The following is an 18390-nucleotide window of genomic DNA, read 5'->3' as shown; positions in this document are numbered from 1 at the left end:
AAAGAGTACTAAAAGGAAACAAAAGAAAAAGAGACTCATTAGTTCTTTAAAAGGCAGAAAAACTCCCTTTGAATTTTTGTTCCTGGTACTGTGACCATAACAGATGTTACAACTTAACAATATGCAGAAACATTCTTCAGGTAGCATTCCTCCTACTCCCCAGCCCTAGGTAACCATTAATGTACTTTCTGCTTCCTTAGATGTGCATATTTGGGGCATTTCATATAAATGGAATTATACAACATGTGGTCTTTTGAGTTTTCCTTCTTTCACTAAGTATAATATTTTCAAGGTTCAACCGTGTTGGTGCATATATCAGCACTTCATTCCTTTTTATGGCTGCATAAAATTCCATGTAAGGATATGCCCTATTTTGTTCATTCATCAGTTCATGGACATTTAGGTTGTTTTCACCTTCTGGCTATTATAAATAATGTTGCTATGAACATTCATGTACACGATTTTGTGTGGACATATATTGTTATTTCTTTTGAGTATATACCTAGGAGTGAATTTGTTGAGTCATACAGCAATCTATGTTTAACCTTTTGAGGAGCTGCCAGACTTCCATTCTCAGCAGCAATGTGTGAAGGTTCCAGTTTCAGAGCTCTTTTTCTGTCACTATTCCAACTCCCCCTTAAGAAACATTTTTTCCACCCACAGAACCTGAATCACACCACATAGCTCAGATAACTGAACTCACAGCTGGATTGCAGCATGCTGCAACTTATCCTCAACCCCCAGTTCTATATGAGTCAGTACAATGTAAGGCTTAAGTGACATTGTATATCTATTAATCTATCTCCCACAATTTTGGAGAGGCTCCCACAAATTTTCAAGTTAGGTAACCATACATGGGAACCCTAACAGCCCACCAATGAGGAGTGAACTGCATGTCCATGATGCAGGCTACACACTCACTAATAATTTTTTCTTTTTTTTTTTTTTGTCCTATTTTGTAAGTCCGAGTCTCACAGTATGGTCCAGGGGCTGGCCCCTGAGGGAGCTCAAGGCTCTTTGGGTGGTCCAAGACCAAAACTTCTTCATAGTAATAAATACTAAGATGTTATCTGCTTTTTAAAGCACCTCATTCTTTCACAAGTATATTAGATTAAATGCAGAAGGTGACATGAGAATACGGTTGTCATCTATTAAGCCATACATTAAAAATACCTGCCAAAATGTAAAACAATGCCACTTTTCTCCCTATTTTTTGTTTTGAAAAATGTGGTTATTTTTCATAAAAGTATGTATTATGTATAACATACAATAAGCTTACTTTTTCCTTTTAAATTAATTTAAATATATTCTATAAATTTCTTAATTCTAATTTCTGAAAGGTAAACATCAATAGATAGAACCATCATAAACAAATGCTCTTCGGGGTCTTGAATAATTTTTAAAAGAGTAAAGAGATCTTAAAACCAAAAAAAATTGAGAATTACTGCTATAAATAAAAGCAGTACTTTTGTAAGTCGATTTAAAAATAATTTATTTTTTTGTTTTAAGATTTAACTCCAAAGCCTCACATTATATTAATTCAACAAAGATTTATTTAATGCCTACCATGTATGCGCCAAGTATTATGACACTATACTACAGCTTTCCTATATTTCATGAATCACTACTGTTCATTTTGTAGGCTGTTAAATAAATGAAGGAAAAAGGTATGTTCACATAACAAAAGAATGGCATAGTTCATTACACTCAAATGCACAGATCAATTTTTCCAAGTACTGTGACTACTTTGCCATCTTGTGTTCAGTGAAGAAGCTGCACATTATTTTCATCATTTTATGTCTACTGATGTTTCTCTAGTTCTAATAACTGCTGAGATAGGTTGTTAAAATATGCAACAATGGTGGTACATTTTAATTCTATCTTTCAATTCTATTAATGTTTGCTTCATATATTTTGAAACTTTATCAGGTATAAACAGTCTTCCTAACGAACTGGACCTTTTAACATTATGAAATATCTTTATCTCTAGCAAGATTCTTTGTCTGGTAACATTTTTTATCTGATATGAATATAGTCTAACCTTACTATACTTTCTGTTTAGATAGTAAACTTTTTTCTACACATTTACTTTCAACTTACCTGTGTCTTTAAAGTGTATCTCTCAGACATCATGATCAGTACTGATACACACACAATCTCTTTCAGATAGAACAACTGGTCCATTTACACTTAAATGCTGATGTGGCTGAATTTAGGGTTACCATTTTATTAGCCTCCCTCCCCAGCCCCACGTTTTCTTCCCCATCCCCCCATACCACAAATCCTCTATTAGTGTCTCTTTTCCTCTGTATTCTTGTCTTCTTTTGGATTAACCAAACATTTTTTTTTAGAATTTTATTTTATCTATTGGCTTTTTAGCTATACCTCTTTGCATTACCTTTTAAGTGACTGTTCTAGCGATTACAATATATATCCTTAACTTTAACCAGTTTACTTGAGTTAATATTGTACCCCTTCACATGTATCATAAGAACCATTTATCACTCTCCATCCCCTCCCTCTACTTTATGTAACTCCACAGTACAATGTTACAATTTTTGCTTTATACAGTCATTTTTTAAAAAACTTTTATTAAATTTATTGGGGTGACATTGGTTAGAAAAATTATAGAGGTGTCAAGTGTACAATTCTATAATACACCATCTATATATCACATTGTATGTTCACCACCCAGAGTCAGTTCTCCTTCCATCACCATATATTTGATCCCTTTTACCCTCTTCACCCCTGCCACCTTAACCTCTGGTAACCACTAAACTGTTACCTGTGTCTGTGAGCTTTTGATTGGATGAAGAAGATGTGGTACATATATACAATGGACTACTACTCGGCCATAAGAAAAGATGAAACACTGCCATTTGCGATAACATGAATGAATATTGAGATCATGCTAAGCGACGTAAGTTAACAGAAAAAGTTGAGAGCCATATGATTTCACTTATATGTGGGATATAAAACTGAAAGCAACAAAAGAACAAGACAAACAAAAGTCACGTATTTTTTTTAAAAGATAAAAGGGAAAAAGTAATCTTATTTCTGTACTCACACACTTACCATTTCCTAAAGATCTGCACTTTCATCGGGTTGGCGTCATTATGCTTCAACCTGATGAACTTCCTTTAGAAGTTGAACAGTAGGTCGGCTCATACTAAATTCTTAGTTTTTGCTATCTGAAAAAGTCTTTATTTAATCTTCATCCTTAAAGAATTCTGTATCTTTAAGGATACAGAACTCAGGCTTGGTACTGTAATTTTTTCTGTTCAGCAGTCATTTTTATTATGTCCAGGTGTTTTTTTATGGCTGCTTTCACAATTTTCTCTTTATCTTTGCTTTTTGCATTTCGAATATGATATGCCTCTATGTGATTTTCTTTGACTTGATCATGGTTTGACATACTAAGATATTGAGTTGACAATGTCTTTCACCAAATTTGGGAAACTTTTGGCCAATATTTCTTCAAATGTTTTTTCTGATCCATTCTCCCATTCCTCTCCTTCTGGATCTTGAACCACACATATATTAGACATTTTATTCTATCCTGCTAAGTGAAATAAGTCAGACAGAAAAAGTAGTGAACCCTATGATTTCACTCATATGTGGAATATGAAACTGAAAGCAACGAATAAACAAGACAAACAAAAATCATGTATTTTTTAAAAGATAAAAGGGAAAAAGAGAAATCTTATCTCTGTACTCACACACACCTGAGCCTGTGTTCATTTTATTTCCAATGATTTTCCTCTCTGTTCTTTAGATTGGATTATTTCGATGAATCTATCTGCATGTTCACTAAGTCTTCCCTCTGTTACCTCCAATCTGCTATTAAAGCCCATTTGGTAAAATTTTTTATTTCATATATCTATTTTTCAGTTCTAGAGTCCTAATTTTTTATAGTTTCTCTTTCTCTACTGAAATTTCCTGTTTGTACACTTATTATATACATATATTCTTTTACTTCCTTGAGTATAGTTATTAATACCATGTTTCCTCAAAAATAAGACCGGGTCTTATATTAATTTTTGCTCCAACGATCTACATTTATTCATTTATTCATGTACAAAAATCTACATTTATTCAAACAGTCATGTCTGGCTGACAATCTTAACTGGGGCTTATGTTTGGGGTAGGGCTTCTATTACGAGCATCCTGAAAAATCATGCTAGGGCTGATTTTCCACTTAGGTCTTACTTTCGGGAAAACACGGTAGGTGCTTTAAAATCCTTGTGAACAAAGTTCAACATATGGATCATTTCAGTGTCAGTCTCCAATAACTGCCTTTTCTCTTGAGCATAACTAGAAACTATGGATTACTTTGTGGCCAATGTCAATAATATTTTGTAGAAATGCTGGATTCTGCTATATTCCTCCAAAGAGTATTCTGTTCTAGAAGGCAATTAAGTTGACTGAACTCAAACTCCAAACTCTGTTTCCCCTTTGAGAGAGTGAAACCGAAACATTTATTCGATCCTTTTAAGCCTTAGTTTGGCTGCCTAGAGTCTGTCCTTATGCAAGATTTAGACATTTTTATAATCTTCTCTGGATATCTCTTTTTCTCGATCTCCTCTTTCACTTTCTGGCTGATCCAAATGCCCCAAATTCTGTCATCTAGTTATTCAAGCCATCTGAATTGCAGCTACCCTTTGCAGCACCAACCTGGGAATGACCTCAAGCTAAATGCTGTAAGAAATGGAAAACCTACACAATGACAGTTCTTACTTTTAAATATAGATGAACCTTACCCTCTCATTTCTGTCTTCCTTTCGTTGCTCATCAGTGTTTTTAGATAGTTTTTTTAAAAAGTATGTTATCCTGAGTTTATATCGTTGGCATTTGCTGGAGTCTTAGTCCAGTCAGCTATAACCAAAAGCAGAACCCTGCATATTATTTTAGAAAACTAGGCAATAATACCTTCATAATTTCGATGGAAACAGATGGAAAAGAAATGAATATAAGATAAATGAATTCTGTAATGATTTAAAGTAAATGCAGCCTTGGTACATAAGAACAGTAACTGAAATGTAGGCTTGTGAGGTATTGAGCAGTAGAGTATCTTGAGATTTAAAGCATCCATTTGTCTCTCACATTCCTGAACATTTTCTAAAATGACTGTAGAAAAATAAATAAGACATAAAACCATAGAGACAGAAATTGTAAGAGGAGATGGCAACAATAAAGTTTTGGAAGACTGAAAGTCAAATGGATCAGCAATTAAATACTTAGCAGAATGAAGAAAGGTGAAATAAGGCCTATGTGTAAGCTGGAGGGTCACCTGTACAAAAGCCAACATGTATAACAGAACCCCTGCCAAAGATACAGGAATCAGAGATTCCAGGTAGTTCTGAAAGTTAGGGTGCAGGAGGGTCTCAAACTCAATACAAGCTGAAGTATGACCCTTAAACCCCCTCCCCCCATCTCACACAACCAAATAACAAGCCCCTTCTCAACCCTGCAAGAAGTATAGATTTACTCTCCAGAGAATATGAACCAGAGAGATATTACTTTCAGGGAAACAAACACACTTAGTGGGTAAGGGGTTTAAACTATAAACAGGAAGTAAAAGTCTACATGTCAAAACATTAAAATCTATCTCCAACCATTCATCTGATCAGCCTCCTTTCCCCCAAATGGCCCCCAGAACGCTTATTTGCAGATGACTAGAGATTCCAGCTCAAGAGAAAAGACTTACATATGGTAGGTTGAGGACCCCTGCCAGTACTACCAGTCAATTCATAAAAAAAGTTCTGCCCACAAACACGAAATTTCCATTAGGCTTTCTGGTCCATCACTCTTACCATGAAAGAACAGGCATCTGAGGAAAGCCTCTAAATTTAAAATTAGTGTCTAAGTAACTCATTAAATTGTGAAGCTCTGGTACACAGTTAAAAACAAAAAAGAAAGGAAGAAAAAAAAATGACACCAGGACTACTTCACAGAAATTAGAAAAGAGCCAGGTAGCAACTGTCCTGAATACAACTTAGAGCTTCTAATGCACTGAACTTCAATGATGGCCAGTTCAATTTACAAAAGAGCTAAAAGAATCTGGTCTGAATGGATCAGTTTGCATAGGGAAATTTAAATAGAATGTGATAGAGCACTTCAGAAGGTCAACTGGGCATAGATATCAATGACCATCTTATTGACATTATTAGTATTAGGAAAAACAGCCCTGACATTTAACTAAAAGGAAATTGAACAGTAAAGCATTAAAAACTAACCAACATTCTGAGCAATCAGTTACTGCATGTTCCCCTCCAGATTGTAAATTACATAAGAGTAGGGGCCATTTTTGTTTTGTATTTCCATATTTCCCCCAGAACCTGGTACATGACACATAGTATAGACCCTCAAGAAATATTGATTAAAGAAACGAACGAAGATGGAGAAAAAGTTAAAATCTATCTTTTCTATTAATGACAACTACAAAGTCACCAAAAAAGCAAAACCTATATTTCATTAAATTACTAAAGATAAAAACTGTCTCAGAAGGCTATCCTGTCTGACTGTTAATTAGCTATGTTAATTAGCACAAGAGAAGAGCTACAAGTAATAGGCACCCCATGATAATTTCTTAATGAATGAATTCTAAATTCATATGTAATATGGCACTCAAAGTAAGTAACACACCAATGCTAAGACAGGATTAAATCTAGAGTTGAATATAGAGTTGACAGAAGGTCATATAGTTTAATAGTTTAAGCATAAAAGCTTAGAATCAGGCTGTCTACGTAGGTTAAACAGCAGCTCCATTTGCATTAGCTATATCTTTGGTAAATTACTCTCTGTGGTAGGAACTGTTTTCCCTCCCAGCATCCACGCCCCTTCCAACAACAGCATCACTTTTTCTTCAGGCAGCCATGCCCTCCCCAGCTCTCAGTCATGTGTGCTTCAGTTTGGCCCTAAGTAGGCTATAGGATGAAGCTTGTGACCTAGGTTTAAGTGATAAGTATACCATTTTCCCCTACATAGAATACTGTTACAGCAATGTGAACATGATCAAAACTGTGCCAATTAGAGCCCATTCTAAGACTTTTATTTTAGCTATTAGATTAACAGAATAGAAACTGAAAATAAGTAGGTGGAGAGTTGCTGGGATCACCTTGCTGCTATAAAGAGTTAGTCCTAAAATGGAGCAATCCCAAAAGGGAAACCACAAGTGTGACGGGGACATGATCTGAACCTCTACATCAATCCTCCCCTCAAATAAGCTCTACCTGTAACATTTGAGTCAACTTTTTTCTATTTAAACTAGGTAAAATTAGAGTTTCTGCCAGTTACATCCATGAGTCCCCACTGGTACACTTTCTAAGTTTAACTTTCATCATTTGGAAAATAAGGATTTTCTAGGCTTCAGTACCTTCGTCTGTGAAGTAGAATAAACACTTGGCATACAGCGTAGATCTGAGACTTCATCAGTCTGCTAAGATATTTAAAACCAAAAAATAGTCCTTATAAAGAATATTGATCTATATATTCGATTTCAATTAAAAAAATGAAAACTGTATGACTGGGTACTAAGTTTAAGTGAGCAAAATTCTCTGGTGAAAAGATAATGGCAACAGCTAAAACATTAATGAGGGTAAAAATCACAACACTGAATTTGCCACTACCAAGTAATTCAGACATTCACCAGAAATATAATGAGAATTACTGCAAAATATCCCCATAAATATATTGATGCCAGTGCTGGAGGAAAAAATTCTTAAAATAGCCATCTCCCTAATAATGTTAAGACCAGAAATCAACAAAACATAAAATGGACAAGCAACAGAAAATATCAAAGCTAAAAGTTAATTAAACTGGTAAACTTCTAGTAAGACTGATAATGAAAAAAAGAAGGAAACCAAAAATGAGCAATACCAGGAATAAAAGGGGACATATCACTATAAAACCTAAAGACATGAAAAAGGTAATTAAGGGGATTTCCACTTTGACGTCTCCTGCTGACTCGGGAAGGAAAGTACATTCAGCCCACGGACTCCCTCTAATTTCCTCACCCCATCCTTTACCATCCCCTAGATCCAAACTTCCCCAACATACCCAGGACTTGGAGGAAGAGAGTGTCATCTAATTATGAGGACACATGGGTTTTTATTTTCTCCCTCATACCTGAACATTTTATTTTGTAATAGGAAGAATCAGATGGTGTTTCTGAAAACTGGGGCAGTGTTTTTAAAAATCTCGTTCATTTTGCCAGATTAATCCAGATTTGTTGTGGGTTATTCAAGAAAAAACTGTGAGGAGCTGATTTGCATTAGTTTATGGAGAGGGATATGTAGGAGTTCAAACATAGATCTGATCCGATGTTGTTACACTTTCTTTTCTGTTTCTTCTGGGGTCCAAGTCAGAACTATGCCTTTTCATGTTACATTGGGCATGAGGTTTGGGCAGTTGTCTTGTGTCCTGGATCAAAAGAATGAGCATGGTGAATTAACAGGTCTCCTTTCTACTTTCAATTGCAGAAAATCCACCCACTAGTAGCTTAAAGTAATTGGGTTATTTTTCTCTCATAACAGAACTCTTGGAGGTGAGGGGTAGCATGGTCAGTTCAGTGCCTTGGTGATGTTGGAGTTTTGGCGGGAAAACTTTTCAAAAGAGAAAAAATAATAATAAAAAAATAAAAAGGTAATTAAGGGAATGATGTAAACAACTTTATTCCAATACGGTCAATAACTGAGATGAAATTAACACATTCACTAAAAAACAACGTATAAAAACGGACACAAGCACAAATTTGAATAACCCTGTATCTTTCTTAAAAATTGAATTTGCAATCCAAAACTTTCCTACAAAGAAAATTTCAAAATGTTGGCTGAACCAGAAAAAGCACCTGCGGTTTAGATGAGGCCCTAAGATCATAGTTTTTTTCCTCTATTGGATTTTTAGTGAATGGAACAGTGACAGCAAGGGTGAGAAAGAAAGACGAAGGAAGAAACTAAATGACAAGCAGATCAAGACAGAGTAAAAAGGAAAAGTAAGAAAACAGTCTTGGATGTCAGGAGGACAGATCTAACAAAATCAAAGACTAGACTATCTGCATTAATGGTGTAGATTGGGCAACCTGAAAAATCTATGCATTATTTAGAAATGGATGAGTAAAGAGAAATGTACCCTTAAAAAAGTTTGGTTTGGGGCCGGCCGAGTGGCGCAATGGTTAAGAACTGGCTTGGGATGCCAGAGGGCCCCGGTTCGGATCCCACATATGAGGGCCAGTGACGCTGCCCTCTACAGCTAAGATGCTGAACAACAGCTCAACCTGGAGCTGGGCTGCCATGAGTCGCCGGCGACAGCGTAGGCTGCAGCCCCTGCTGCAGTGGGTTGCCATGGGCTATCGTGTGTAGCCAGCAGCCAGCATGAGCGGCCAGCAGCCAGGATGAGTGGCCAGCAGCCACCGTGAGCAGCTGTCCAGAAGCCGGGGACTGATCTGCCTCGCCCGGGAAGAGCGCAATGATGGTGCCAACTTGGGCCAGTGAAGCAACGTCCTCCACAACTAGACTGAAGAACGAAAGGACAGCAACTTGTCTGCTCCCCTTCCTCCAATTCCCCAGCACTGTTCGCATCCCCCAATTCCCCAATAAAAATATTAAAAAAAAAAAAGTTTGGTTTGTATTTCCTAAACAAGCAAGTGATAGCAGAAGAAAGTTGTTCAAAAATATTCTGTGAGGAAAAAAGCAATGAGGATAATACACAAAGCAGACGATCTAGAGTAGTGGAGCCAACTGTAATAACAATATACTACCGTTTTGACGCATTCTGTATTGCTGTGATAATACATTCCATTATAAATTAATACAGTTCCAATTTGACAAACTTCACTGAGAAGAAAATTTTCAGACAGAGAAAGTTGAAACAATACTACAGTTTTGTTTTCTGCTGAAAACAATACTACAGTTTTTCAAAACAGAATTGAAGCAGGGAGCTAAGAAAAACTAGAGAAAAGAACTTACAAGTGGAAAAACCAACTCTCTTCTTGGTGGGCTTGAATCTAACCTACACAGTATAAAAGTTACTTTATTATTAGTGCCGAATAAATAAAAGAACCTAAAGAAAAACAGCCAGTTCTTGTTACCTGCATCAGTTATGATCTATAAACTTGCTGCAAATATCGAATCAGTGAGGACTGACCCACAGCTCTTAGGGGGAGATGCAGTTAGGCTCCTGCCAGCCTCTGGTCACAACATGTTGTCAACCAGTCAGTCAATACAAAATCTTGTTGAATGTGTGTTTCTGTTTAAAGATGCTTTATTCAATATGCATTGTTGATTCATGAACACTGAACTCACAGCCAGCGGCACTATAATTCATGCCAGCAAAGCTTACCTAACAGAGGGGTTTTCTCCATAAGGCATATTACAGCCTTCTTAGGACAGAACTGCAACACTATCATTGGGCTCCATTTTACACAGCGAAATCACCAACAAAAAGCACAAAATGTGAAAACTATGGCACCAAATAGAGTGCACAAAAGACATTTCTTTACAGTGTGAACGCTGAAACAAGAGGGCAGCGCATTGCCTTGTTCCACCTCAGCTAGGAACAGGTGACACATTTTTCACTGCATGTACATATCTGCAAATGAAAATGAAAGTGCTGTGAGTGTGACTTTCAGGGTTACGAGTAAATTTTAATTAGTAGACAAATTTGCAAATCTGAATCCACGAATAATGATGATCAACTGTATTCGCAAAAGCCCAACACTACCATCAAGTAAATTTTTAAAAAGTTTATTGTAAATGAACCTAGAAATCTAGGAAGTTGTAATACAAATAAAATAGGGCTACATGCTACATCTTAGAATCAATTTGCCATATTTTTTTAGTGTTATGAAACATGAAAGTCAGTTTTTTAGAGGTCACAGCAGACCCCTTTAATTAATTAGTATATGACAATCGGCATTAGGAGAAATCAAAGCATGTTTATTTCTAAATTATAAATGAAATCCATTAAATCCCATTTGGAGAACTTAATCCACTCAACTTTTAACAACAGGGACACCAGTCTGTTGACTGTAATCAACTATTTCTGAATACCATTTATTCAAATGAACTGTTGGTCAGATCACACTTCCCTTCACCCTCATTAAGATCAAAGGCTGCAGCACACTGCCAAATGATGATTTCAGGACTTCACACACCATTACTCACACTGACTACATACTACAGAAGAATGTAATGCAGAAAAAAACAAAGTCTGATCTAGGCTCTCCAGAACTCGCACAGATGAGCGATTTACATGTTTGCTCACGGCTTCTTCACATGTTTGTAAATCACCTTTGTTCTTGAAAGAGGGAGAAACAGAAATAAGGGAGAAAACCACAAAAGCATGAATTAATGGTAAATTCAACAAAGTTTTTGAAAAAGCAATATCTCCTCCACCCATTCCCTCAATGTTCCAATTAACTCTCATTGCATTAAAGAAATTATGTGTATATACTTGACAGAAAATGGTGAAAATTAAGTGAACAAATTAGGAACTCCATACCACCTGCCTCAGAGATTATGCCAGGCCAGTGCCCACATTTTATAGTTCATACATTTTACATTCTGCTGCCAGCCATGTGCTCTTTCCAAATCATCATTTTTAGGAATATGACCCGACTCAGCACACCTGAATAAGAAGTAGAAATACTACTATATACTTAAAAAAGGAAAATAGTCCCCAAAATATTAGGCATAAGAACCCACAACAAGGTGTGTATTTTCTAAGATTTCTTGAAGGAAACTCTTGTATCTCCTTCAGTCCAATAGGCTAAATTTTGACCTGATCTAAATATGGGGCAATTGTTAGAAAATTAAGAAGTTAATACGTAATACACACACACATACACACACACACACACACACACACGATACCATGATACCATGCTTCCCTGTCACATGGCTTAGACTAAAATTTGAGTCTGTTTACCTTTGAAGCAGAATATGGTATATATTCCCCCTTTAAGAAGGTATCATTAATATTTTAAATTAGAATAGCTAAGAAGAAAAAGTCAATTACATTTAGTCATATACTTTCATTTACGATATTAGAAATTACCAGTAATTTGTCTGTCTCACATTCACCATACTTTCCACTGCCTTTGTCAACATTCTGGTTCACCTATTGCCACTTGAACTGTAATGAGCTACATGCTTTCCTAGTCCCATTTCAGTGCACTACACCCACCACCAGACTGGTCCTCCCAAGGCACACTCTGATCACACTGTTCCCACATTCAAACACCTCTGATAGCTCACACTGCCATCTAAACTAAGGATACATTACCCAGCCTGGCTTTCAGGGTCCTCCACAGTCTAACCTAACACACCTTTCTAGTCCTCTTTTAATTCTCCAGCAGTTAATTAACCTCAACTCCAGAACACAACTCAAGCTTTTCTGTGTCTGTACCCTCGTTTAGGCCTTTGCCTCCATATGGATGTATTTCCTCCTCAATTCCTGTTGAAATCCTGCCCAACGCATCAAGGCTAATCTCTACTTCAAAAGCATCTCTGATTTTCCTAACCCACATGTCTCACTCCCTTCAGTCTATCACTTTCTTTGCAGCCTTCTTATGGCACTTCACTCAGACTTAGGTCTAACAGTCAGTCAGTTATTATTCTATCCTACTAGAGTGGCAACTCCAAGGGAAGGGCCTGAACTGATCAGTGTTTCTGGATAAAAATTTTTAAGAAGACTCGTCCAAAAGTAAACAGTCCTCAGAAGGAACCAACACTGCCAGCACCTTGATCTCAGACTTGCAACCTCTAGAAATGAGACAATAAATTTCTGTAGTTTAAACCACCCAGTTTGTGGTACTTTGTTTGGACATCCCTAGCAAACTAATTGGTATTTACTGGTGTCTTCCCATTTATCATATCACCAAGCCACTATGACAACCACACACCTCTTTAAGAAACCAAGCTTCTTAAAAATGATAAATGTTCCATTCATTCCACAAACATATATTGATGACCTCTATGTGCTAGGTACTAAGGACAGAGCAGTAAGACTGACATGGTCCTTGACCTCACAAAGGTTACAGTATAATCAGGGTAACTGACAAAAAACCAAAATTATACAATGATAAAATTAAAATTGTGATAGTAGCAATAAATAACAGACATACTTAACCATGTCTGGATGGCTCAAGGTCATCACCATGGAGACCTACTATACAGTTCCTTTATTGTTTTGCTCTCCTCCTAGATGCCAAGTTGTTGGATACCATCCAGTCAGCTTTTATCAGCTACTCTTCTATCTCTCTGCTCACGCTCTCCAACCCCCTCCAATTTCTAGTTCAGAGCTTCAAATTTGCTCTGGGCTACAAATATCAGGTAATTAATACTGCCAAGAAATATACGTTAAATAGTAAAAATTGCTGCAAGTAAAAACTGAAGGTTTGGCTTTAATGCGAACATTCTGATTTACTTTAGATTCTCAGAGACATTTTTTTCTGACAGAATTCTGTTACAAGGCACTAAGGTAGAATGTTATTTTATGTAAACAAGGAGTTACAGAATAATTTTACTATGTTGGTATTAAGTTGGCTGGCAAACAACTGTTTACTTTCAAAGGGAATATAGTGTAGGGATGCTATATAAAGTTAGATAAGGAAGAAATACTGTCCAAACTTGGAATTTAATTGCCCAGTATAAGGCACATTGTTAATATCTAATTGTGAATCACACCAACAAATGGCAGGACCACGAAGTTATACAGCACTACAATGGGAAGGACCAGCCAAAATTGTTTGCAGCACACAATAATTACCACCTACCTCTTATGCATATCCAACAATCATCTTTTTTGTTGTGTTTTTGAAGTTCTTCTTCAGTTATTTCAAATAGTCTGCCTTTTAATCCTGTTAGGTCCTTTCCACTTTTGGTCAGTCGAATCCAATCCATAAGACTTCTGCCCTGTTTTAGAGGCACCTAAAAAAAGGAAAAAGGGAAGAATGCAACGTGGCTTCTTCAAGTTAGCGGCTTTCCTTCCCTCCTGCTGCTTGTCTTCAGGCTACTTCAGTACTCTTACTCCCACTCAAAAAGATAAAACTTAAATCTAACAATTCTACAAATCTTCTTAAAGCTTTAGGAGACTGTCAAAATCATTTCTGCTATATTAGAATTATAAATAAAACACGATTTAAAATACCTAGGCTGCAAGGTAGAGCTTAGAATTCTGTCACACAAATGTTCAGCATAATGGTACCATAGTATAACAAGAATAGTATTGAACCTGGAGTCAGAAAACAAGTTTTGGTCTTGGCTCTGTCACTGATGTGTTATATAGTCACTTACCAACTAGGACTAACATTTCTTTGCCTTAAAAATCAAGAGATTTGATAGGAGAAAATATAAACAACTGGCTAAAGTTGATCTTCTGGATTGTCAATATACACAGAACATTAGAAATCACTAAATAGCAATTAATTTTCTAAGAATCCACTGAGGAACAAAGGTTATCAAATAATGGAAAATAATAATGCTGTAAAACTCTAGGGAAGGGTTTGGCAAACGAACCCATGCCTGTTTCTGTACAGCCCTTAAGCTAAGAATCAGTTGCACAAGTCCTGGTGCTAGTGGTGGTGGTGCTAGAGGTGGTGATGCCAGTGGTGGGGAAGAGATGAATCCTTATGTGGTCGTGTGGCCCTCAAAGCCTAACATATTTATTATCTGGCCCTTTGTGGAAAAGTTTGCGTACCCTTGCCTAGAGGATTTAATAACAGGATGTTTGGGTTCTTTGTGTCATTTTTCTTAAAAAATACATTCTCAAGGCTTTTAGGTAAGAGGTATTAGTATTTTAGCAAGTTACAACAACCTAGTGGAAATTTTCAGCCATCCCCATAGAATAGGACTACTGTCTAAATTTGTATAACTTGTTTGTAACAAAGTACAAAGGGATGTTTAATGTAAAAAAGCACATTCAAGGAAGTTTATTGCTACAGACTGAATGTTTGTATCCCCTGAGAATCCCTATGTTGAAATCCTAACCCCCAATGTGATGGTATTAGGAACTTTTGGTAGGTGATTAGGTCACAAGGGTAGAGTCTTCATGAATGGGATTTATATCCTTATAAAAGAAGCCCCAGAGTGGTCCCTCGCCCCTTCTGCCCTGTGAGGACATGGGAAAAGATGGCTATGAACCACAAATCAGGCTCTCACCAGACATGGAATTAGCCAGCGCATTGATAGTAGACTTCCCCACCTCCAGAACTAGGAGAAATAAATTTCTGTCATTTATCAGCCACCTAATCTATGATATTTTGTTAGAGCAGCCTGGACGGACTAAGACATTTATATACCTCACTTTTCTGAAGCTTATCTATTTTAGGCATTTATTTACCCCCAAAATAACAAAGTTAACAGGTCTGTGGTGCCTTTCCAATTTTACATCCCTTCCTATCAAGCTGCATCATCCCATTCTTATCATCACTGAAACTCTCTAGGTCTTTTGGTCCCAATAAATGAAGTAAAGTGTGAGAATATGATCTTCCCCCCCTACACACATCCCCAAACTAAAATTACTTGTCTCTCTTGTCTGTGGATTCCAGAACCCACAGGGTAGTAAAAAGTTCTTTTTTTGAAAATGCAAATCTAATCATGGGCTCCTCCTACTTCTGTGGCTTGCCGTATTACCTTATAATAATGTCTCTAAATTTCCTGGAGTGGTTTACCAGAACTTCAGAATCTGGTCATAGTTTACCGCACTAGCTCCATGTTTTAACTTTTGCTCCTTCCCATTACATGCTTTAGCTAAATGGGAACAGAGTCCTTGATACTTACCTCCCTGTCTAGATCAATCTCCGTCTTCTCCCTGGCAGACATTTCCTCCAGAGGCCTTCTATGACCCCAAAGTCTCCATGCTCCTAACACACTATTAAACCATAACTGGCTATTTACTAGTTTGTGCTGCCTGTTAGATAAACTCCTTGGGAATCGCATCTCCAGCATATGGTAGGTTCTCAATAAATATTTATTTACTAGTGTTAGTAGAAATAATAATAGCTATCAGATATTGAGTGCATACTCTATGCCAGACACTGTGCCAAGGGCTTTGCACAACAATCCATGAAATTAGAATAAAAGCCTCAGGGCAAGTAACATTTAGTGACTGTTTACCATATACCAAGACTATGCTAAGAGAAACATTATCTCATTTAGTCTTATGAACAACTTTATAAAACTGGTGCTGTTATTCCCATTTACACCTGAGGAAACTGAGACTCAAAGAGGTTAAGTGGTAGAGTTGGGAAAAGAATCTGGGCCTTTCTCACTCAAAAGTCTGTGCGTTTAGCAATTACGATACACAATCTCCCCAACTACCGTTAGGTTCTATTTCTCAATCTCTAACCATTTCATCCTGACTCGGCTTCTAACATGTTCAAGATGAGCTTGTTTCTTGTTTCACAAGCTAATGGATGCTGAGAACATGATTAATTTTAATGGAAAAGGGAATCTACTCATATTCCAATTCACAGATTCTTCCTCTGGAAAGGCTCTACTATTCAGCCAAACATTTAGCTAAAGAAGAGAAACAGACCAAAAATCAAAGAAGTGGACAAATGAGTAAATGGCTGGATGACATATGGAGCAAAAATAATGTCACAGCCAGAGGGACATCATAACAAGTCTATAGAGTCTAGGGCAACATTCCTTAACCAGTTTCCTTTTCTGTGAAATGGAGATAACAAATGCATCCACTTCATAGGATCACTGTAAAGATTAAGTAAGTTAATATATGTAAAGCAATTAGAACACTTAGAACATACATGGCCTTCAGTAAGCACTGAATAACTCTCAGCTATATTAGTATTATAATTGGACTTACAGACATCTGAAAATCTAATGAAAGCTACAGATCCTTGAACCCATAATTTTCATCTAGAGTCAAACTCCAGGACTAAGGGGAAGAAAAAAAAGTCGGTGAAGGTCCCAAGTGATGCGAAGATCCAAGGGTCCAGAAATGAAAAAGGAGTGGCCCAAGTAGGTGGAAGTCTCACGAACAAAACATGACTTGGCTACAGAATGAGGAAACAGCAAATAGCAGCAAAGTTCAAGGCATGTGGCAATGAACACAGAAGACAAGTTTATTAAATTTTGCAAATGTAAAAGTCATTTGTATCCCACCTGTTGCTAACTGTAACTATGTTCAACAAAAACTAAAACAGTACATTAGCTTTGAAGTCATCAAGTGATATCAGTAGGAAAGGCAGCTATAATACACTGAAGGGAAGACAGAAATGCAGTATGACTTGGAGAAGTGTCCGGAAACCTAAAGGGAAGTACGTAGACGTTTGTTCTCGCTTCTCCCATCTTCCGTAGCTCCTGGAGTCCCCACCCGAGAAGGGATGGTTACTGGTCACTGTCGCCACTGCCCAGCCTTTCCCTTCTGCTAGGGAACCCACATCACTCAGAACTCCTTCGGAAAGTGAAGAACAAAAGACCGGGGAGGACAGGTTGAGCGAAAGCAGCTCATACTCAGCACCTACAACACAGCAAGCACAGTGCGTGGCTCCATCACAGACATCTGAATTTAATTCACGGGGGAAAGACTTGGAGAAAAGGTAACTGACAGAACGGGATTAAGGGATGGGAAAGAAAAGGGACCAGTGTGTGAGAGGCAGGTTAGGGGAGTTCGAGGTATGAAGGCTACGTGGGATCAGAAAGAAGTTGCCAGCTAGGGCAGGAAAGACCGAAGGCTGGAGAAGGGGGACAGGAGGTGGGAGGGGGGGCGGAAGGAGAAAATGGACTGGACTGGAATACGGGACCCAGGCGGGAGGCAAGCGCTGAGCGAGACCGTCAGTGTCACTCGCTTACCTTGCTACGCCCCCCGGAGGCGACGCGCTGCTGCGAGCTGGGGGCCGGAAAAGACTGGGAAGGGACGTTCAGCATCTCGGACCCCTGATCTGGACCCTGACAGGGGTCCAACGCCAGATGGAATAACTAGGCTAGGACCCTCTTGGGTAGCACGTCCCGCTCCGGCTCCAGGGCCGGGCAGAGGCCAAGCCCCCAACCCACTTCCGGGGTCACCGGGGGTAAGGCGCGCCATGACGCAGCACGTCGGGTCCGCGAAGGGCGGGGCCAACGAGACGGACGGCGCGCCGGCTGGGTGGGGCAGAACCATGGGAAAGTACGCATGCTCCGTTAGTTATCCATGCTGAATTTCAGCACCGAAAAGAGGTGACAGCTATTCCGCGGAAAGAGTCTCAAGAGAGTGAAGCTGTTCCTTAGCCTTGGTGCTGAACGAATCTGAGAAGAAATTCTTGTCGAGTCCTGTTACCCCACAGCACGAGTGTTTGTTCATTGTTCTACCATTAACACTACTTAAAATATGGAATAAAATAACACGATTAGAGCATTTTTATTTCTCTGAAATTCTCTCCTCTAAGGCACC

The 18390-nt window shown here is 38.0% G+C and overlaps 1 protein-coding gene across 3 annotated transcripts in view; it reads right to left on the bottom strand.

Annotated features, from left to right (window-relative positions):
• Positions 1-18053, bottom strand: part of CYB5R4 (cytochrome b5 reductase 4) — a 69933-nt gene extending 51880 nt beyond the window's left edge. For all 3 annotated transcript variants that reach the window (XM_019652517.1, XM_019652515.1, XM_019652516.1), the window contains exons 1-2: positions 17814-18053; positions 13775-13928 (exon numbers count right to left, since the gene is read on the bottom strand). In XM_019652517.1, the coding sequence (XP_019508062.1) occupies positions 13775-13928; positions 17814-17888 (229 nt within the window). In that variant the 5' untranslated portion in view covers positions 17889-18053. The remainder of the gene's footprint in view (positions 1-13774; positions 13929-17813) is intronic.
• Between the last annotated feature and the right edge of the window lie 337 nt (positions 18054-18390).

The sequence above is a fragment of the Hipposideros armiger genome, unplaced genomic scaffold (assembly GCF_001890085.2).
Source record: "Hipposideros armiger isolate ML-2016 unplaced genomic scaffold, ASM189008v1 scaffold_180, whole genome shotgun sequence".
NCBI lineage: Eukaryota > Metazoa > Chordata > Mammalia > Chiroptera > Hipposideridae > Hipposideros > Hipposideros armiger.
Note: the sequence above shows the minus strand (reverse complement) of the source record. Positions and strands in the feature narration are given on the sequence as shown.